Here is a 23,412-nt window from a genome sequence, read left to right on the forward strand (position 1 = left end):
TCTGCCAGTTCTCCCCGAGTGCCTGAAATATGCAACGCTGCAGAGCTACTGTTCCGGGCCTGTACGCTTGTTCCCAGAATTTCTCTTTTAAAATGTAAATGAGTTTAGGAGGTGGTAACTTATCTAGCCAGTGTAATTACTAAGACCTTGGTATTTCTTAATAGCTGAAAATTTGATCTCCAATTATTTAGGAAAAAACCAAGCTCTGAAAGAGATGGGAATACCAGACCACCTGACCTGCCTCTTGAGAAATCTGTATGCAGGTCAGGAAGCAACAGTTAGAACTGGACATGGAACAACAGACTGCTTCCAAATAGGAAAAGGAGTATGTCAAGGCTGTATATTGTCACCCTGCTTATTTAACTTACATGCAGAGTACACCATGAGACATGCTGGACTGGAAGAAACACAAGCTGGAATTAAGATTGCCGGGAGAAATATCTACAACCTCAGATATGAATATGACACCACCCTTATGGCAGAAAGTGAAGAGGAGCTAAAGAGCCTCTTGATGAAAGTGAAAGAGGAGAGTGAAAAAGTTGGTTTAAAGCTCAACATTCAGAAAATGAAGATCATGGCATCTGGTCCCATCAATTCATGGGAAATAGATGGGGAAACAGTGGAAACAATGTCAGACTTTATGTTTTTGGGCTCCAAAATCACTGCAGATGGTGACTGCAGCCATGAAATTAAAAGATGCTTACTCCTTGGAAGAAAAGTTATGACCAACCTAGACAGCATATTTGAAAGCAGAGACGTTACTTTGCTGACTAAGGTCCATCTAGTCAAGGCTATGGTTTTTCCTGTGGTCATGTATGGATGTGAGAGTTGGACTGTGAAGAAAGCTGAGCGCTGAAGAATGGATGCTTTTGAACTGTGGTGTTGGAGAAGACTCTTGAGAGTCCCTTGGACTGCAAGGAGATCCAACCAGTCCATCCTGAAGGAGATCAGCCCTGGGATTTCTTTGGACGGAATGATGCTGAAGCTGAAGCTCCAGTACTTTGGCCACCTCATGTGAAGAGTGGACTCATTGGAAAAGACTCTGTTGCTGGGAGGGATTGGCGGCAGGAGGAGAAGGGGATGACCGAGGATGAGATGGCTGGATGGCATCATGGACTCGATGGACGTGAGTCTGAGTGAACTCCAGGAGATGGTGATGAACAGGGAGGCCTGGCTTGCTGCGATTCATGGGGTCGCAAAGAGTCGCATACGACTGAGTGACTGAACTGAACTGAGAAAAATTTAAACATAAGCCCAATAAGCTTTTATGGAAGTGAAATCTCTTTTGACCATCTCCTGCCTAGGAAATGGGACCAGACTGTGACTCCTTGGACAGTGAGGGACCAGTGTGGAAATGCTGATATCTCGGAGTGGAAGGGGGATGAAGACGGAGCAAAGGGTGGTGGATCCCTGTGTAGCTTTGGAAGCCCATGGTCATTGGAGCAATTCTTGCATGAGATGGAACTTTCAGTTCAGTTCAGTTCAGTCGTTCAGTCGTGTCTGACTCTTTGCGACCCCATGAATCGCAGCACGCCAGGCCTCCCTGTCCATCACCATCTCCCGGAGTTCACTCAGACTCATGTCCATTGAGTCCGTGATGCCATCCAGCCATCTCATCCTCGGTTGTCCCCTTCTTCTCCTGCCCCCAATCCCTCCCAGCATCAGGGTCTTTTCCAATGAGTCCACTCGTCGCATGAGGTGGCCAAAGTTTGGAGCTTCAGCTTCAGCATCATTCTTTCCAAAGAAATCCCAGGGCTGGTCTCCTTCAGAATGGACTGGTTGGATCTCCTTGCAGTCCAAGGGACCCTCAAGAGTCTTCTCCAACACCACAGTTCAAAAGCATCCATTCTTCAGCACTCAGCCTCCTTCACAGTCCAACTCTCACATCCATATATGACCACTGGAAAAACCATAACCTTGACTAGACGGACCTTGTTGGCAAAGTAATGTTTCTGCTTTTGAATATGCTGTCTAGGTTGGTCATAACTTTCCTTCCAGGACAAAGTGTCTTTTAATTTCATGGCTGCGGTCACTATCTGCAGTGATTTTGGAGCCCAAAAACATAAAGTCTGACACTGTTTCCACTGTTTCCCCATCTATTTCCCATGAATTGATGGGACCAGATGCCATGATCTTCATTTTCTGAATGTTGAGCTTTAAACCAACTTTTTCACTCTCCTCTTTCACTTTCATCAAGAGGCTTTTTAGTTCCTCTTCACTTTCTGCCATAAGGGTGGTGTCATATTCATATCTGAGGTGATTGATATTTCTCCCGGCAATCTTGATTCCACTTGTGTTTCTTCCAGCCCAGTGTTTCTCATGGTGTACTCTGCATGTAAGTTAAATAAGCAGGGTGACAATATACAGCCTTGACATACTCCTTTTCCTATTTGGAAGCAGTCTGTTGTTCCACGTCCAGTTCTAACTGTTGCTTCCTGACCTGCATACAGATTTCTCAAGAGGCAGGTTAGGTGGTCTGGTATTCCTATCTCTTTCAGAATTTTCCAAAGTTTCTTGTGATCCACACAGTCAAAGGCTTTGGCATAGTCAATAAAGCAGAAATAGATGTTCTTCTGGAACTCTCTTGTTTTTTCCATGATCCAGCGGATGTTGGCAATTTGAACTCTGGTTCCTCTGCCTTTTCTAAAACCAGCTTGAACATCAGGGAGTTCACGATTCATGTATTGCTGAAGCCTGGCTTGGAGAATTTTGAGCATTACTTTACTAGCATGTGAGATGAGTGCAATTGTGCGGTAGTTTGAGCATTCTTTGGCATTGCCTTTCTTTGGGATTGGAATGAAGACTGACCTTTTCCAGTCCTGTGGCCACTGCTGAGTTTTCCAAACTTGCTGGCATATTGAATGCAGCACTTTCACAGTATCATCTTTCAGGATTTGAAACAGCTCAACTGGAATTCCATCACCTCCACTAGCTTTGTTCATAGTGATGCTTTCTAAGGCCCACTTGACTTCAATTCCAGGATGTCTGGCTCTAGATTAACTTGGGTTTAATTAAATGGAAGATTCACAGAGTGTGAGTCCAGGGAGTTCAAGAAATTACACGGAGCAAGAGAAGACAGAATCAGACCAGCAGAAAGAGAAACCAAAATCACAACCGCGTCTCAGAAAACCGCCGGCAGTCAGTGGGACCAGCCTGAGGGTGAAGGGGCTCTGTGTGGTCTGTGACCCAGTGTGCCATCTGCACTTCAGCCAAGTCTTGGAATCCAGACACACTCAAGCTGTAGCTCTTGACGCAGGCTGAACTCTGGAGCACTAACCAGTGTTGGACTGGCGAGCTCAAGTCCTGTTTGAACAAATCAGTTTCCCCTTGTCAGTCCTCGTGGCTTTGCCCTCATGAGCCTGAGGCTTTGGGTGGCGAGATCGTTCTCTCCAGGGCTTCTCCCACCACCCGCCTCCGTGCAGTCAGTCCTCGTGCTCCTTGCTGGCCCCCTGAGCCTCGCTTTGCTGGCCACTCTGCAAGCACCGCTGTGGAGACCCTCATCTCTGCTGTGGAGTCAGGACCTCCAGCCAGCAGTAAGCTTGGATTAGCACTGCTATGTCTCAGAGTCTCTCTACTTGAAAATAGAAGTTCCTGCATCTGTCTCCCTCATTAGAGATGTGTCCTAAGGGGGTTGTGAATGTCATCTTGCCAGTATTTAGAAGTGTTTCAAAGCACAGATGGTCTGTGGAAGCAGTTTTGTCCTCGAGTCAGCATTGAGCCTTGCCCTTCAATCAGCTGACTCTTGCAGGAACATGCAGAGCGAGGTAGAAAGCGCAGACGGTGAGGTCAGAGCAGAGACAAGGTGAGGAGGACTGCGAAGCAGCAAGAGGGTGAACTGCTTGAGCAGAGCCGTGTCTCAGTTACCATCCATGGGCTTAGTTTTTCTCCATTTGAAAGTTCTCTCAAAGCAAGGTCACACTGACACACACGCCAGGAATATAACCTGACTGCTCATGTGCTCTGCTCTACAAATTTGTAAATCTTCTGTATGATTTTTACAAACACTTCAGTCTAGAATATTCAAAATGTCTCAACAGTTGCTTTCAAACAAGTGAAACCTTTGCTCTGTCTGGGCATTTCCCACTTCTTTGCTTTGTAAGGTCTAGAGAAATTGAATACAAAAATAAGTAACCTGGAATGCTCAAGTGTTGACTGTGAGTCATACCGTTCAGTTCAGTTGCTCAGTCATGTCTAACTCTTTGCGACCCCATGGACTGCAGCACGCCAGCCCTCCCTGTCCATCACCAACTCCCGGAGCTTGCTCAAACTCATGTCCATTGCATCAGTGATGCCATGCAAGCATCTCATCCTCTGTCCGTCCCCCTCTCCTCCTGCCTTCAATCTTGCCTAGCATCAGGGTCTTTTCAAATGAGTCAGTTCTTTGAATCAACGTATTGGAGCTTCAGCTTCAGCTTTAGCATCAGTCCTTCCAATGAACATTCAGGGCTGATTTCCTTTAGGGTGGACTGGTTGGATCTCCTTGCAGTCCAAGGGACTCTCAAGAGTCTTCTCCAACACCACAGTTCAAAAGCATCAATTCTTCAGCAACAGACAGAGTGCCAGAAGACCCATGGATGGAGGTTCATGACATTGTACAGGAGGCTGTGATCAAGACCACTCCCAGGAAAAAGAAATGCAAAAAGGCAAAATGGTTGTCTAAAGAGGCTGAGAAAAGAAGAGAAGCTAAAGGCAAAGGAGAAAAGGAAAGACATATTCATTTGAATGCAAAATTCCCAAGAATAGCAAGGAGACATAAGAAAGTCTTCTTCAGTGATCAGTGCAAAGAAATAGAGGAAAACAATAGAATGGAAAAGACTAGAAATATCTTCATGAAAATTAGAGATACAAAGGGAACATTTCATGGAAAGTTGAGCACAAAAAAAGGACAGAAATGGTCTGGACCTAACAGAAGCAGAAGATATTAAGAAGAGATGGCAAGAATATAAGGAAGAACTGTACAAAAAGTTCTTCATGACTCAGATAACCATGACAGTGTGATCACTCACCTGGAGCCAGACATCCTGGAATGTGAAGTCAAGAGGATCTTAGGAAGCATCACTATGAACAAAGCTAGTGGAGGTGAGAGAATTCCAGTTGAGCTGTTTCAAATCCTAAAAGATGATGCTGTGAAAGTGTTGCAGTCACTATGCTAGCAGATCTGGAAAACTCAGCAGTGGCCACAGGACTGAAAAAGTTCAGTTTCTATTCCAATCCCAAAGAATGGCAATGCCAAAGAATGTTCAAGCTACCACACAATTGCACTCATCTCACACGCTAGCAAAGTAATGCTCAAGTCATACATCTGCATATATTGAATGTATCTATATTGTTTATATGGATACTTTGTATAAATTAAAATGAAAATAGCTGTCAATAGCAACTGGGATTGCAAGGCCATGTAAAATTGCCTGTCTTTTGGCAGATTTTCACTTGGTTTCATTATTTGCAACACTTAAACTAGGCAATTGTGTTGTTGGCTGTGATTGGTAATCTGTGACTATCTGTCATTTTAAAGAAGTTTTAAATAACATGTTATGACAAAAATAGAACACAACCAAAAACCATTGAAATAGATTTATAACTGTAGCTGAGATATTTATAACTGAAATAATTATAACTATATTTATAACAGATATATCTATAGCTGAGTTACAAATTATAACTTAGAGAAGACTAGAACTGAATTTCACTATCATTGTAAAAGTGGAAAATGTTTATTTTCCCAATAATTTGTCTGACATTCATCAGTCAAAGCTAATGAACATCTGTGAATAACACTCTGTGGCCAGGAATTGTGGGAAATTCGATGTCTGAACATCAGAGTCTTGGGTTTTAGGCCAGTTTGGTCACTGACCATTCGTGCAGACCAGGCAAAGCCTTCCTCTGTGATGATATGCTCACCACGTTTTCACAACCAGAATAAAACACAGTAAAGGAATTCCCAAATAATTATGTTTAAAAATAAAAGATAGAAAAGTAAAGCTGCAAGATTGCAGTTTCCAAACCCTGCCTTAGGAAATCCTCGGGGTTGGCGGGAGAGGAAGTGTTTGGGCCCCGCTTAGCACCACCAGCTTCCCAGTCTCAGCTCACCACCCACTTCCCCCCAGCCCCACCCCAGGCCTGCTCACCATGTTCTTCCTCTGTGGTTATCACAGTGCACACTTCCCTCTCTCTTTCTGGCCAGTCAAAAATTATTGCATATAAGTAGTAAACAGATGGCATTTTCTCTCCACATTGAAGAAGGCTTCTGTCTACTTGGGGATGCCAAGGCTTTTATTACAGGAACTGATTGTAGAGGATGAGATAGATGGTTAGATAGCATTACTGACTCAATGGACACTGAGCAAACTCCGGGAGACAGTGGAGGACAGAAGAGCCTGGCGTGCTGCAGTCCATGGGGTTGCAAAGTGTTGGACATGACTTCGTGGTTGAGTGTGTACGTAGTAAACAGACGGAACTGTCTCCCCACATTGAAGGGGCTCTGTCTCTTGGCGATGCAAAGGCTTTTAATTACGGAGTCTTTAAATGCTAAACCACTCAGATCTTAAAGTTCAGACAAAGAAGGATGAAGACAGGCTGGAATACTTAGGCGACTGGTGCTGGAACAATGTGGTTTGAGGTGAGAAAAGTCAGCGGAGAAGGCCGAACTCTGAGTCAGGACAGCATGCCCCACCCCGGAGAAGCCTTTCTCAGGACATGCTGCCCCTACTGAGGTGACCAGGAATCTCTGCATGCCCTGCTATTCTGGACCAGCTTCCTTAATCGTGGAAGGTCAGCTGTCTCATGCCCCTTCTCTGAAGACTCGATCACCAGTTAGGCTGACTTACTGCCTTTTAGCAAGAGAAGTCAACACCTAAACAATACGTTTTTCTTAGCTCACTTGAGAGGAAAAGTAAGCATGTATTCCAAGAAGCTGGGGAGCAGAGCCAAAGGTCCTGACGTGGTACCTAAGTCAAAACATCTTAATAGTCATGATTTATCTTTAAAGACGATGAAAAATAAACTTGCTGTGTTGCTCTCCCCCAGATAGCCATGCACACGCCTTGCTCCCCCTTCACTGGGTCTTGGTTCAAATGCCACCTTCTCAGAAGGTCTCTGACCTGGCATCGCTGTGCAGGGCTGCCCCTTGTGTGCGGCTCCCTGAGCCTGGGTCACTTTGTGGGAATTCCTCCCTACTGCCCACTGGTTCTTCGTGCCTCACACTATTTGCACAAAGTGGACGCTCAGTGTTTGTTAATTAGATAGGTTTTACTCTGAGATATGCATGGCTTTCTTTTTAAACAAATATAGCAGAATTTTAGTAGTGAACTTTTATCTACCCAGTGTATATCTGAAGGGACTTGATGCTCCAAGAGCATGTATCTGTTGATCCTGTGGTTTTGTGACCTTCTGTGTCTGGTGCTCCTACCCTGAGCTCCCCGGGGCTCAGGCTGCACCTGTAAAGCCCAGCTTAGGACCTGAGGGTGAGCTCTGTGAGGCCCTGGGATGCCTGGGGGTGCCGTCCTGCTGGACGCTAGGTGTCCCCGGGGGCAGGACTGAGTGGGCACCCACCTCTGTCTGCCTGTGTTTTCCATCTCCCTCCTCCCTCTGCTGATGTGTGGGTTTCCCACCACCCAGGGGTGGTCTCACACCTTGACATGGATGCAGCTGAGCTCTCTATCCACCTCACCAGCTGGTCACAACCATCTGGAGGTTTCTCTGAGGCTGCCTTCTCCTTCTGTGTGGAGGGTCACCATGTGGGTGATTTCAGCTCTAGTAAAGCCACTCTGGGGACTTCCCAGGTGGCTCAGAGATAAAGAATCTTCCTGCGATGTCGGAGCTGCAGGAGATGTGAGTTCAATCCCTGGGTCAGGAAGATCCCCTGGAGGAGGGTGTGGCAACCCACTCCAGCATTCTTGCCTGGAGAGTCCCACGGACAGGGGAGCCTGGCGGGCTGCAGTCAGACACGAGCCAGACACGACCGAGTGACTGAGCATGCATGCACAGCCACTCTGGGAACCTGGCCGAGGCCCCTCGGATCTCAGCGCAGCTCAGCCACCAACTCCAGTACAACTGTAGGCAGCTACTTATTTTGAGCGCTGGGCTCTTCACTTGCAGAATTAGGGAATGCTTTAGATTAAGGTATCTGTTCCATAGGTATTTCTTGACCTACTTAGGTTTCAGGCCGGTTCCAGGGTTGCTTCCACTTCCCGAGTTCTGACCCCGCCCTCCCCTCCCGTCCGGATCCCTCTGTCCACACCGCAGGCCCTGAGATGCTCCCAGTGCCGCATCGGGCCAGCATGTGTCTCGGCAGGGGGTGCCCGCCTGCTGCTTGTTGTGGCTGAGGGGCTGAACTTTGGTGCTTTGTTGCTCTGAACTCAAACCCAAGGCTTTGGCTAGTCTGCCTCAGGCCGTCTCAGCAGCAGCACCTGGATCAGGTCTTCCTCACAGCAGGTGCAGGACGGGCTTGCTGGGCTCCACCTGGGTCCAGGACTCCAGCCCCGATCCTGGGTGTGCTCCGAGACCCCGAATAACTAATGTGATGCAGCCAGTGATTATAAATCACGGTGGAAGATGTGAAGCTCTGGTTTCACAGAGAAGGACAGAATCAAAGAACAGAATGTGAGTTCCGAGAAGCCAGCTGGAGAAGCCAAGGGGAGTCTGGGAGGAAGCGGCCGTGTGTGCACAGGCTGTGGGCCCTGCCTGATGGATGGCCCCCGAGGGACCTCCAGGAGCACTCGCGCTGCCGATGCCCCGCAGACTCGAGCCTCCAGCCCCGCCGGCGAAGCGCAGCGCCTCCTGCAAGCACTCTGGCTGCTTCTCTTCCGTGGCTGTGGGTTCCTGGTTCACTCTCCTCTGACCAGGACCATGCCCCATGCTTTCATGCTATCCAGACAGTCCAGTTCAGTTCAGTTGCTCAGTCGTGTCCGACTCTTCCCGATCCCACGGACTGCAGCACGCCAGGCCTCCCTGTCCATCCACCAACTCCTGGAGCTCACTCAAACTCAGTCCCTTGAGTCGGTGACGCCATCCAGCCATCTCATCTTCTGTGTAAGGCCGACCCTGGGGACCATGATGGGCCGCCCCTCCTCTCCCTCCCGCGGGCAGGGCAAGTCCCTAACGGAAGGAGCCTCCCAGATCCTGGAGACCAAGGGCAGCACACTTCGCCAGCTAAAGCTGCCCCACCCCAGCCACGTAGAAGGACCTGTCAGCCCGCGACGCCTCCGAACTCCAGTCCATCTAGCCTGACCATCCCTCGCAACGAACGTATAAAAACCACCCCCAACATGGTCCGGGGGCGGACTTCCTCCACCTGCCTCGTTCGGGTCGGGAACGCCGCCCCCGAGCGCTTCCCCATTAAAGCCTGTTAGACACTTTTCGGCGTCCTGGTCGTCTTTACCTAACACTCTGTCGTCCCCTTCACCTGCCCTCAATCTTTCCCAACATCAGGATCTTTTCAAATGAGTCAGCTCTTCACATCAGGTGGCCAAAGTTTGGAGTTTCAGCTTCAACATCAGTCCTTCCAATGAACACCCAGGATTGATCTCCTTTAGGATGGACTGGTTGGATCTCCTTGCAGTCCAAGGGACTCTCAAGAGTCTTCTCCAACACCACAGTTCAAAAGCATCAATTCCTTGGTGCTTGGCTTTCTTTATAGTCCAGCTCTCACAGCCATACATGACTACTGGAAAAAACAGCCTTGATTAGATGGACCTTTGTTGGTAAAGTAATGTCTCTGCTTTTTATTATGCTGTCTAGGTTGGTCATAACTTTCCTTCTAAGGAATAAGCATCTTTTAATTTCATGGCTGCAATCTCCGTCTGCAGTGATTTTGGAGCCCCGCCAAAATAAAGTCAGCCACTGTTTCCACTGTTTCCCATCTATTTGCCATGAAGTGATGAGACTGAATGCCATGATCTTAGTTTTCTGAATGTTGAGCTTTAAGCCAACTTTTTCACTCTCCTCTTTTATCAAGGGGCTCTTTGGTTCTTCACTTTCTGCCATAAGGGTGGTGTCATCTGCATATCTGAGGTTAACGATATTTCTCCCGGCAATCTTGATTCCAGCTTGTGCTTCTTCCAGCTCAGCGTTTCTCATGATGTACTCTACATATAAGTTATATAAGCAGGGTGACAATATACAGCCTTGATGTACTCCTTTTCCTATTTGGAACCAGTCTGTTGTTCCATGTCCAGTTCTAACTGTCGCTTCCTGACCTGCATACAGGTTTCTCAACAGGAAGGTCAGGTGGTCTGGTATTCCCATCTCTTCCAGAATTTTCCACACTTTGTTGTGATCCACACAGTCAAAGGCTTTGGCATAGTCAATAAAGCAGAAATAGATGTTTTTCTGGAACTCTCTTGCTTTTTCGATGATCCAGCGGATGTTGGCAATTTGATCTCTGGTTCCTGTGCCTTTTCTAAAACCAGCTTGAACATCTGGAAGTTCATGGTTCAAGTATTGTTGAAACTTGGCTTGGAGAATTTTGAGCATTACTTTACTAGCATGTGAGATGAGTGCAATTATGTGGTAGTTTGAGCATTCTTTGGCATTGCCTTTCTTTGGGATTGGAATGAAGACTGACCTTTTCCAGTCCTGTGGCCACTGCTGAGTTTTCCAAACTTGCTGGCATATCGAGTGCAGCATTTTCACAGCATCATCTTTCAGGATTTGAAACAGCTCAACTGGAATTCCATCACCTCCACTAGCTTTGTTCATAGTGATGCTTCCTAAGGCCCCCTTGACTTCACATTCCAGGATGTCTGGCTCTAGGTGAGTGATCACACCATCGTGATTATCTGGGTCGTGAAGATGTTTTTTGTACAGTTCTTTCATGTATTCTTGCCACCTCTTCTTAATATCTTCTGCTTCTGTTAGGTCCCTACCATTTCTGTCCTTGATCGAGCCCATCTTTGCATGAAACATTCCCTCGGTATCTCTAATTTTCTTGAAGAGATCTCTAGTCTTTCCCATTCTGTTGTTTTCCTCTATTTCTTTGCTTTGATCGCTGAGGAAGGCTTATCTCTCCTTGTTATTCTTTGGAACTCTGCATTCAAATGAGATCTTTCCTTTTCTCCTTTGCTTTTGGCTTCTCTTCTTTTCACAGCTATTTGTAAGGCCTCCCCAGACAGCCATTTTGCTTTTTTGCATTGCTTTTTCTTGGGGATGGTCTTGATCCCTGTCTGCTGTACAATGTCACAAACCTCCGTCCATAGTTCATCAGGCACTCTGTCTATCGGATCTAGTCCCTTAAATCTAGTTGTTATTCACTGTATAATCTTAAGGGATTTGATTTAGGTCATACCTGAATGGTCTAGTGGTTTCCCCTGCTTTCTTCAATTTAAGTCTGAATTTGGCAATAAGGAGTTCATGATCTAAGCCACAGTCAGCTCCTTGTCTTGTTTTTGCTGACTCTATAAAGCTTCTCCATCTTTGGCTGCTAAGAGTATAATCAATCTGATTTTGGTGTTGACCATATGGTGATGTCCATGTGTAGAGTCTTCTCTTGTGTTGTTGGAAGACAGTGTTTGCTGTGACCAGTGCATTTTCTTGGCAAAACTATTAGTCTTTGCCCTTCTTCATTCTGCATTCCAAGGCCAAATATCCCTGTTACTCCAGGTGTTTCTTGACTTCCTACTTTTGCATTCCAGTCCACTATAATGAAAAGAACATCTGTTTTGGGTGTTTGTTCTAGAAGGTCTTGTAGGTCTTCATAGAACCGTTCAACTTCAGCTTCTTCAGCGTTACTGGTCGGGGCATAGACTTGGATTACTGTGATATTGAATGGTTTGCCTTGGAAACAAGCAGAGATTATTCTGTTGTTTTTGAGATTGCATCCAAGTACCGCTTTTGGACTCTTTTGTTGACCATGATGGCTACTCCATTTCTTCTGAGGGATTCCTGCCCGCAGTAGTAGATATAATGGTCATCTGAGTTAAATTCACCCATTCCAGTCCATTTTAGTTCACTGATTCCTAGAATGTCGACGTTCACTCTTGCCATCTCTTGTTTGACCACTTCCAATTTACCTTGATTCATGGACCTGACATTCCAGGTTCCCATGCAATATTGCTCTTTACAGCATCGGACCTTGCTTCTATCACCAGTCACATCCACAACTGAGTGCTGTTTTTGCTTTGGCTCCATCCCTTCATTCTTTCTGGAGTTATTTTTCCACTAATCTCCAGTAGCATACTGGGCACCTACCGACCTGGGGAGTTCCTCTTCAGTGTCCTATCTTTTTGCCTTTCATACTGTTCATGGGGTTCTTGAGGCAAGAATACTGAAGTGGTTTGCCATTCCCTTCTCTAGTGGACCACATTTTGTCAGAACTGTCCACCAAGACCTGTCCGTCTTGGGTGGTCCTACATGGCATGGCTTAGTTTCATTGAGTTAGACAAGGCTGTGGTCCATGTGATCAGACTGGCTAGTTTTCTCTGGCTGTGGTTTCAGGGTGTCTGCCCTCTGATGCCCTCTCTCAGAGCCTACTGTCTTACTGGGCTTTCTCTTACCTTGGACATGGGGAATCTCCTCTCCACCACTTGCCCCTTCAGCGCTTGACACAAATTCTTTCTGAAAATAAATGGGCTGTAAATCATAGTTTTTTCTAAATTAAACCTGAATATATTCAATTATGATCTATTAGCTCTAAGACCAACCTGAGAATTTAAAAAGCATATTAATAATTTAGCAGTTTCCAAATATTTGGTTATTTTTTATAAAAAAGTCATACTTTAATAGTCTATAAAAGTAATCTGTAGACATTGAATGAGCCGGGTTTTACCTCACGAAGAGCAGGCTTTGTGTCAGGGTTGTGCTAATGTTGATTCACTGTCGCCCCCATGTGGCCATTTCTAGACAGCACTTTGCAGAATTTGTTACCATTTCATGGCTGGCTCAGAAGTGCGGAAAACCTGGGTTCGGTCCCTGGGTTGGGAAGATCCCCTGGAGAAGGAAAGGCAACCCCCTCCAGTGCACTTGCTTGGAAAGTCCATAGACGGAGGAGCCTGGTGGGCTACAGTCCATGGGGTCGCAAAGGCTCGGACACGACTGAGCGTCTTCACTGTCGCTGCTCCACTCTTCACGGCTCACATGGTAAAGAATCTGCCTGCTGGGCGGAGACCTGGATTCCATCCCTGGGTCGGGAAGATCCCCTGGAGAAGGGCATGGCATCCCACTCCAGTATTCTTGCCTGGAGAATTTCACAGACAGAGGAGTCTGCAGGGGCTACAGCCCATGGGCTCAAAGAGTCAGACATGACTAAGCAACTAACACTTTCACTTTACACTTTTTCACCATCAAATTGAAAGGAGGATAAGAACAGGGTTGATTTCTGCGTCTCCTGGCTCCTAAAACTCATCAGACAGTTTATGAAATGTGTTGTGTGTTAGTCACTGTCATGTACCACTCTCTGTGACCCCATGGACTGCAGTCCACCAGGGTCCCCTGGCCACGGTATTCTCCAGGCAGGAATACTAGAGTGGGTTGCCATTGACTTCTCCAATTTATGAAATGACCGTATTCCAATTCAGAGTAGATCTTTACTAGCAACATTACATATTTTAGATTAATACCAATTTAATTACGATTTTAAAATTTATCATTCCAATTTGAATGGCTCCAAACTTCTAAATAATCTAATAAATATCTCAACTATTTGGAGACAGTATAATTCATTGACTAAGCTCATGGGCTCCATAGTCAAAAGATCTGGGTTTGAATAATAGTTCTTCTGCTTCCAGTTGGGCCTCAGTTTGCTCAACAGTAAAATGTAGATAATAGTGCATATCTCAGGAAATTATCTTGAAGATTAAATGAGGAAATACACTTCCAATACTTCGAAAGGCATGTGCCTGGCGGCCATTTGGATAAGAATTCACACTCCTGATGCAAGGAGGCCAAGTTTGCTCCATGGTAAGGGAACTAGATTCCATATGCTGAACCCCTGAATTGGAAAGTCGACTCTATAAGTCAACTAGTGCATTTAAAATAGAAAAAGAGAATAACAATAAAATGAACACAAAATAAAAAAGGAAGAAATAAAAAAGAAAGGGAACGCCCCCCCCCAAACAAAAACAAAAGGAAGAAGAAAAAGGGGGAAAAAGGCAACAGAGAGATAAAAGGAGCTGAAGAAATGAGTCCAAAGTTGCAAGAAGCCCAAGCCTTTGGAAATGAGCTCGCTTTGGGGCTTGACCAAGGGCCCTGAAGGGAGAAAAGCATATGGGCCACTCTCCCGGCAACTTTTGGTTCTAGGAGCCTGAACGCTCGAAGAGTGTCCAGTGAGAAAGCCTAGAATTCGGAGTGGACCTCACTGGAGAGCCAAGTTGAGGCAAGGGTTTCTTGTTGTCTGGGGAGCGGTTGTGTCAGGCAGGGGTCTGGGGTGGGGAGACCCCTAAAGGGGAGAGGGTAGGTGGGCAGATATATGTTTGCACAAGTGTGTTAGAATGTGAATGGTGAGCCCACGGCATTCCTCTGCAGCCCATATTTGTGTGCTGAACTTAGAAGGCCCGCAGTGAATCTCTAGCGGGCGAGGCTGGAAGGCCCAATGGCCCCGAATCATTTGCATCCGGAGCCCTTTGGTCCAGGGGGCCAGGTCGGAAGTGCGTGCGGGGCTTCCTCGAGGGGAATTCCCCGAGAAAAGTGGGAATTCAGTGGTTGGATGGCGGGAGTGGGAGTGGGCAGGCCCTCGGCCTCCTCGGCGAATGAGGAGCTTGCACGTGCGGGGGTGGGGCTGCGGGAACGCCCCCAAAGGACCGAGGGGGCGGGGCCCGGGCCCTTTTTGGAGACGACGGTCTGAGGGAAGGAGGCACCGGCGTGCAGCTGCAGGTAGGAGATGGAAACCCTCGTGGGCCTTGTTTGCAGAGCCCCGGGGGCTGCTTCTGAGCACGGGGGAGGTGCGCGTCCGGCTCCCTTCAACGTCTTGGCCGGAGGGCAAGGTTGTCGGGCCAGCGCCGCTGGTGCGGATGCCCTTCGGGGACCCTCTGTCCCTGAGGGGCCGTCGCCGGCGGTCGGGCGCCCCCAGCGGGGTGACTTGGCTCCTGGGTCAGCGGGGCTGGCGCGTGGCCAGAAAGTCGCCCTGAGTTGGAGGGGGCCGTGGGGGGTGGGCGCTGGGCTTCGGAATCTGGGGAACACGTGCTACGTGAATGCGGCGCTGCAGTGTCTGAGCCACACGCCGCCCCTGGCCAGCTGGCTGGTGTCCCGGCAGCCCGCCACCCTCTGTCCGGCCGGCGGCTGCTGCACGCTCTGTGCCATGCGAGCTCACGTGACCCGAGCCCTCCTTCACGCGGGAGAGGTGATCCGGCCCCGCAAGGACCTGCTGGCGGGCTTCCACAGACACCAGCAGGAAGATGCCCACGAGTTTCTGATGTTCACTCTGAATGGCATGCAGCAAGGGTGCCTGAGTGCATCCCAGCCATCGGGCCACGCCTCCGAGGACACCAGCGTCGTCCGTCAGATCTTCGGCGGGACGTGGAGGTCTCGGATCCAGTGTCTCCACTGCCTCGGTGTCTCGGACACGTTCGACCCTTATCTGGACATCAGCCTGGATATCACGGCGGCTCCGAGTGTGGAGCAAGCTCTGAGAGAGCTGGTCAAGCCCGAGAAGCTGGAGGCGGAAAATGCCTATGACTGTGGCGTTTGTCTCCGGAAGGTGCCTGCCACCAAGAGGTTGACTTTGCCCAGCACGTCCCAGGTCCTGGTGCTGGTGCTGAAGCGGTTCACACAGCTGAGCGGGGCCAAAAGGGCTGAGGAGGTGCGCTATCCCCAGTGCCTGGACGTGCAGCCCTACACGTCTGAGCGGAAGGCAGGGCCCCTGGGCTACGTGCTCTATGCCGTGCTGGTGCACTCCGGGTGGAGCTGTGAGCGAGGACACTACTTTTGTTACGTCCGAGCGGGCAACGGCCAATGGTGTGAGATGGACGATGCCAAGGTGACCGCCTGTGACGAGACTGCTGCCCTGAGCCAGGGCGCCTACGTCCTGTTCTACGCCCGGGAGGGTGCGTGGGAAGGGGGCGCTGGGCGAGGGGCAGCGGCCCCCCTCGGGGCTGACCCCACAGACCCCGGGCAGCCTGCAGGAGACGCCAGCGGCAGAGCTCCTGGGTCGCAGGAGTCCCCGGGGGACACAGAGGCCGAAGGGATGAGCTTAGAGCAGTGGAGACGCCTGCAAGAACACGACCGACCGAAGCCGGCCTTGGAGCTGCGCGAGATCCAGGCTGCCCTGCCTGCCGGCGCAGTCGTGATTCACCGGTCCAGACACGGAGGAGGGAGAAACCGCCCGCCGCCCGCACAGGAGCACCACCGGCTCGACCGGCCCAGCACGGACACCCCGGCTCCGGGGCCGACGGACGTCGGCCAGGGCCCTTGTGCCAGCGGGAGGGCCAGAGCGACCAAGGGGAGGAACAAGAAGCCGCGGCCATCTCTGGGGCTGTGGCGGTAGGCCGGCTCCGATGCACATGCGTGCAGACGCCCAGGCACACTCTGTGTGCGGCACGCCCTGGGCGACGCAGCAAGAGTGCCGACGAGGAGCGAGTTCCTCTCTGGCGGTGAGGACGATGCGGCCTCCGGGGAAAAGGCGGGGCCTGGAGTGAGCCCGGGGTCTCGGCGTTCCCGGGGAACGGGTTCGTGCCCGAGCGGCTCAGCTCTCGAGGGCTGGCTCTGCTGGGAAGTCGCCGGAGCGAATGGGGTGCGTGAGCGGGTCTGAGCACGGTGCGAGGGCCTCCCACTTCTGCGAGGCTGGGAGAGTCCTCCGGGGATGGGACTTTGGGTGTGGCTTTGCCTTTCTTCCCCCGTCTCCAGTCCCTGGCCGCGCCGCTGGCCTCTGGTGAGTGACGGGGCCTGGAGACGCCTCACAGAACGCTCACAGCCAGCCGAGCAAGGAGACGATCTCCGGAGCCCTTCGGGGCCGGGGGTGGGGGTGCAGGGAAGAGCGGATGCAGGTCCACGCACCGTGTCCTTCCGGCCGGCCAGGCTCTCGAAAATGCCCCAGACGTCGAGCAGCGTCTGCGGAGAAGATGGGCAGGCGGTCTTTATGGGTGGCTGCCCTCGGGAGGCCTCGTGCTCCTAGGCAGAGTGTCCGGCAGGAATGAGGCGGGGATCCGTGTGTCCCCGACAGGACGCTCATCCGCAAAGTTCCCTGGGGCTCCATTGCCGGTGCAAGGAGTATGCTGGAGAAGCGCCGAGTGCCAAACAGGAGAAGCGATCCACGATGCCATGAGCACCACCGACGGCACCGCCAGCACCGACACGAAGGTCGAGGGGAGAAAGGCGAGCCAGCTAGTCCCAAAGAAACCTCTCCACCAGCATTGCACCGGGGCCTAGGTGGAGATCCGTCGCGCAGCGTTCATTTCTGAAAGCAAAGGTCCTCCCTGCACCGAGGAAAGTCCCGAGCCTACCCTAGATTGGGATAGCAAGACAACTGGACTTCCGACTCTGCCCGTCCTGCCTGGCAGTCAGTGGTCTCTTCCAGCTGGGCCCCGGACAAACGCCGCTGGACGCGAGGAGATGCGGCCGGCCTCCAAAGTGCCCGGGGCGGTGGGGGAAACTCTCCTCCCCTAGCTGCTTTCTCGACTGCCTCATGATTCCCGTGACCCGGTGGAGGGGGGCCTGAGGACCTTTACCGATCACCTCTTGCGTTTCTTCTGTTTCTTGGCTGACGGCTGCGAACCCCAAACCCTCCAGCAAAGGGCAGACCGGGAATGTGCGGTTTAACATCTCAGACCTCGAGGGACAACTCTGGCTGCTGACTGCGCGAGTCGGCGTGGCCAGGAACAGAGAACGTTCCGATGGCTCGTTTTCCCCGCGTGGTTCCCTACAGCGCACCATGCCCTCCACACGTGGAGAGGAAAAAGAATGATGAGCGGTATCTTCCCCCAAGAACACGAACAAGCGTGCCCCGCGCGAGGACGTGGAGCCACCCACAGCCCTCCCTCATCATCACCACCCATCTTCCTCCGCCCCATCGTCTCCAACGCACTTGCTGCTTGCCCCACCCACCCCCTCTGGAGAAGAGGAAGGAGGAGACGGAGGAAAAGGAGAAGAGTGGCGACTGGAGCGGCGTGGCAGAGCGAGTGGGAAGGTGGCCTTACGCTGGGGCAAATCCGTGCCAAAGCGAGAAAGATACTGGCTGATCTCGCTTCTCTGTGCCAAGGGAAAGAGGCAAGAGGACAGCAAGGGTGTGAGCACCTGGACGACAAAGCACAAAGCGGTAGGGTCCTGGGATGGGATGGGGAAGCGGGACGTGGGAGGGGTGCAAGAGGCTAAGGAAGAAAGCGGGGTCAGGGCCGTTCTCTCCTAGGAAGGATCAACGGAATCAACGCTTCAGCTACGTATGTGAAACACGTGGACCGTGAAAGCCCCATCGTCCTGGAAGGCAAGCATAATGTCCAGGACGGGAGAGCAAACAAACACACCTGTCCCACACCGAGAAGGAAAGCGACAGTCATCCTCCTCCAGGAGGGAAACCTTTTGTATACCTTGAGTCATAAGGCGTCTTGAGCCCTGGAATGGGAAAGACGACTGTATGAGTCCACTAGTGTATATAAAATAGAAAAAGAGAATAAAAGCAACAAAAAAATAAAATGAACACAAAATAAAAAATAAATAAATAAAAATAAATGGAAAACCAAAAAAAAAAAAAAAAACCCTCAAAAAACCCAAAACAAACGAAGAGAGCAACAACAACAACAACAACAATCAGAACAAATGGAAGAAGGAAAAGGAAGGAAAATAGGCAACGGAGACACAAAAGGAGCTGAAGCAATGAATCCAACCAAAGTTGCAGCAAGCCTATGCCTTTTGGAATGAGCTCGCTTTGGGGCTTGACCAACGGCCCTGAAGGGAGAGAAGCATATGTGTCCCTCTCCCGGCAGCTTTTGGTGCCAGGACCCTGAACGCTAGGAGAGTGTCCAGTGAGAAAGCCTAGAATTCGGAGTGGACCTCACTGGAGAGCAAAGTTGAGGCAAGGGTTTCTTGTTGTCTGGGGAGGGGTTGTGTCAGGCCGGGGTCTGGGGTGGGGAGACCCCTAAAGGGGAGAGGGTAGGTGGGCAGACATGTTTCCAGAAGTGTGTTAGGATGTGAATGGTGCGCCCTTGGAATTCCCCTGCATGCATGAATTCATTCATTTCATTTCAGTTTGTAGTAACTACTGTTCCTCTCTTGGCAACCCTGTGGACTGCCACTCGGCAGGTTTCCGTACCTTCGCACAGTCTCAGAGTTTTCAGTCTAACATCCTTGGTGTTGTTGGCTCCATCCTTCGGTCTCATCGTCTGTTGTCTTCTTTTCCTGCCTCAATCTTTCCCAACATCAGGGTCTTTTCAAATTAGTCATTTCTTTTCATCAGATTTCCACATTATTGGAGTTTCACCTTCAGTATCAGTCCTTCCAGTAAGCATCCAGGACTGATTTCCTTTAGGATGGACTGGTTTTACCTCTTTGCAGCCAAGGTACTCTCAAGAGTCTTCTCCAACACCACAGTTTTCAAGCATCAGTTCTTTGGTTCTCAGCTTTCTTTGTAGTCCATTTCTCTCGTTCATACATGCCTATTGGGCAAACCATAGCCTTAACTCAAAGAACCTTTGTTGGCAAATAATGTCTCTGCTTTTTCATATGCTGTGTTGGTTAGTCATACCTCTTTTTCCAAGGAGCAAGCATCTTTTAATTTCCTGGCTACAGTCACCGTCTGCAATCATTTTGAAGCTCCAAAATACTATAAGCTGAGTTCTCCGCCACAGCAGCAAGGAGACGTTGAGGCAGAAACCCCCAAGTAAGCCATTTCTGGCTCACAGACTGTGAGCAGTTTAATAGGCAAGGTTGAAGAGTGCAGTCTTGGAGTAATGCTGTCAGAGAGGAACGGAAAGCACAGTCTACCAGGAACCAGGAACTGACCCCACCCCCGAGCACCGTCGCCCACCAGCCTCCCTCCAGACACAACGCCCACATTCCCAGCCTCAGCTGGCGGCTCACTGCGGCCCCCATGTCTCTGTGTGAGGGCCGCCTGCTCTCAGACGCGCCTCTCCTAGAACTGTGCCGGCCCAGCGCCTTCCCTTCAGCCTGGTCCCCGCAGCAAGGCGCTTTAGACCCTCCTGACCAGTGACTCCAAGCCCTCCCTCACAACGCCCTTTTTTACTTTCTGTAGATCACTCGTTCTTTTCCTTCCCCTGTCTGGGTTCCATACTTTTCTCTTTCTTCACTCCAGACCGAGAGCTCCTTGAAAGGCAGGGGCCGCTGGTCATTTTCAGCACTGTCCTCGGTACCACTGAGTCACCTGGCATAGTGAGTACTCACAGCCTGGGTGCTGAGTAAATAAACGGGAGGTCCTGGGACTCCCCTTCCCCTTCTGTCCAGGTCAGTTTCTTGAGATGATCACTCTTACTAGGAAGCACATGCTGTTTCTGAGGCGGGAGCATGGCCACAATGACCTCCGCCATCCTTTTTCTCTCTCCAGTTGCTCCAGCAAAGCTCAGCCAGCAGCCCCGACCCGGTGCCTCCTGGTGGCCCGTGCTAGCATTGCAGGACTAACCGGAACCTTCATTCGAGTCTTCAAGGCGGAGGCTCTCCAGAGTTCCAGAGATGAAAGTGTGCTTCAGGCAGGCTTCCAGGGCTGTGGAGAGACCCAGGAATCGCCTTCTGATGTTTCATTTCCTCTCCTCTCTTTGGCGTTTAGTTCGTTCATGTTGCATCCTCGGCTCACACAGGACGATGATTTCCTCCTGCTTTCGGATGAGAACCTCTAGAACCCGGCTAGGGCTGGTCTCCTTTCTGGAACCCTGACTCGGAGTCCACAACTGTGCCCTCTCCTGCCCACCACAAGCCCTTGTTCCTTCAACTCCTCTCTCGTCTGAGGGGCCTCTGTGAGTGGAAAGCATTTTTCCAAGCTCTCAGAACACAGGGGCCAAAGGTGGAGAACCAAGGTCGACAGATTTCCCAAGCGTACTGAGTGAACCCTTGGGGGGTGCAATAGCAAGCACACAATGTTTAGGAAAGGAAAGCAAGTCCTTCTGTCCTGTAGCACCGTCTATAGTGGGGAACGGGGTGTGTGCTCGGCCTGGGTTTCAAAGCCCGGAAAGGTGGACTGTGGGACTGAGCCAGTGTTCACTGGAGAACACTGTGGAGAGGGCCCACGCCCGGGCAGGACTCAGGGAGCGTGGAGAATCCCCTCGCGCTCTGGGCTTCTGGACGCTTCGCCCATTGCCAGGCGCGGGGTGTGCAGGCCCCTGCTCCATGGCAGAGCTGCCTCCAGCCCTTCCTGCGCTCCCAGCACTGACACTGTGTGCTCTCTTCCTTTACCATCTCACATTGCCCCCCACCATGGCCCCTGTTTCTGCTTGTGCCTGCTTGTGTGAGCATGAAAATGCACAGAGAATAATGGCCCAAATGGGGCCAGGTTGGGAGAGTTCACCAGGAACTTAGGGTCTCTCACTTCCAAAGCAAGCATGAAGGATAGGACTGCGAACTGGCTTAGGGAGCTGGGGTCCTCGCCTTCCTACCGGCCTCTGCTCACACACTGTGTTCCGGACAATCTGCCTCTTTCTAGGCTTTAGTTTTCAAACTGTACCGAGAGGGCTTGGATCAGAAGCTGCATAAGCGCAGGCACAGGCAAACGTGTCCTCTGACTCCAGCAGCAGTAGGCGGGTCGTTGGCCCGGGTGGTCTCAGGAGGCCTGTGCTGCTGATGTGGGCAGAGGCAGGCGAGCTTGTAGCAGGATGGCCAGGACACCTGCCCCGTCCCAGCGCCAGCCAGAGGGCGTGTGCAGGCCCGGGGACAGTGAGCGCACCTGTGCCCCGCCTCCCTGCACAGGCACCAACACTGGACCAAGGGCTCTGCTCAGAAGGTGAGTTCTTTCAGATACCCCACCTGCAGCCTCTAAAAGGCACACATTTTCTGGAGCCCTAAGGACAGATAATTCACATGGAAGTGGTTCCCAGCAAGTAAATGGAATGTGAAAGGGGTGTTTGCCGTGTATACGCTCAGGCTATGGAAACACGCCCCGTGATGTGCCATACATTTCCCCTTTACGACCGAATGAAATAAGCCCAAGGAACACATGTTGATGATGGAAAATCCACAGATAAAGGTTGCTGGTCCCAGAATCTCTGACTGGAGGAAAATCAACAAGAAGGATCACTTGCCATTTGAAAGTGATTTTAATTTTATTTTTATTGAGCTGTTAAATGAAGAGAGCTTGCCAGGTGGTGCTAATGGTAACAACTGAGAGTGTTAGCAGCCTCGGTAGCGAGGCCAGGGGCCCCAAAGCAGCAGGAAGAAATAAGCTGCAAGTGACACCTGGTTCTGTCTGAACTTAACTTTTCTCAAACCTTGAGCTAAACAATGCGTTTTTCTTATGGAAATATTTTTCTTCAGCTATGCTAATGAAACTATGTACTTGCTTTGGGATCTCACTTTCTTCAAGTCGGTTCTGCCTAAGACTAACTTTTGTCTCAAACGTTGGGTTGATAATGGCTCAATAAATCAGTGTTCATGTCAGTTGTTTTATGGCTGGGGATGACACACCTTGTGCCATTCTATCTCAGAAATGCTTATTGTGGGAGAGGGGTCTGGTGAAACTCCCTCAGCCTGAGGCGTCTCTCTACCTGAGATGAAGTCTGCCCAAACCCATGTCCATTGAGTCGGTGATGTCATCCAACCGTCACATCCTCTGTCATCCCCTCCTGCCCTCAATCTATCTTTCCCAGCATCAGGGTCTTTGCAAATGAGTCAGCTCTTCGCATCAGGTGGCCAAAGTATTGGAGTTTCAGCTTCAGCATCAGTCCTTCCAATGGATATTCAGGACTGATTTCCTTTAGGATGGACTGGTTGGATCTCCTTGCAGTCCAAGGGACTCTCAAGAGTCTTCTCCCTCAGGACTATGTAACTGGTAGCCATGGGGATAAGATGTCTTTGACCGAACTGGCCTCCCAGACTGTCAAACATGAGATTCCATACCAAGATTTCCCATTGCCAAAAAGATTGTAATACTCCCCTCTACAGTCAGTCACCTTTGTAAGCTTTATGGCATCCATTGGTGTAGGCTGCAATGTCTCACCAGCTGACTTCTGGTTACGAATCATGGCTGTAACCTGACTGTATCTCCCTTTAACACTTCCCAGGCTAGGTTTAAGGAATTGGGGGATGAGTACACTTAAGGTATATAAGGTTTTCACAAAAGTAGGTCGGGATCCTTGGCTAAGAGGAGACTCTGGCTTTGGCCTGCTGGTGTAATAAACTGCACTCCACTATCTGCATGCCAAAGCCTTTGACTGTGTGGATCACAAGAAACTGTGGAAAATTCTGAAGGAGATGGGAATACCAGACCACCTGACCTGCCCTTGAGACACCTGTATGCAGGTCAGGAAGCAACAGTTAGAACTGGACATGGAACAACAGAGTGGTTCCAAATAGGAAAAGGAGTATGTCAAGGCTGTATATTGTCACCCTGCT

The 23,412-nt window shown here is 50.3% G+C and overlaps 1 protein-coding gene across 1 annotated transcript; it reads left to right on the forward strand.

Moving 5' to 3' along the window:
- The first annotated feature begins 14,812 nt into the window (after window positions 1-14,812).
- Window positions 14,813-16,414, forward strand: LOC128046997 (ubiquitin carboxyl-terminal hydrolase 17-like protein 6). The gene has a single exon (XM_052639183.1). It carries the CDS (start codon window positions 14,813-14,815, stop codon window positions 16,412-16,414), a length of 1,602 nt encoding a protein of 533 aa, XP_052495143.1.
- Window positions 16,415-23,412: the final 6,998 nt, after the last annotated feature.

This window comes from Budorcas taxicolor, chromosome 4, assembly GCF_023091745.1.
Source record: "Budorcas taxicolor isolate Tak-1 chromosome 4, Takin1.1, whole genome shotgun sequence".
Taxonomy (NCBI): Eukaryota; Metazoa; Chordata; class Mammalia; order Artiodactyla; family Bovidae; genus Budorcas; species Budorcas taxicolor.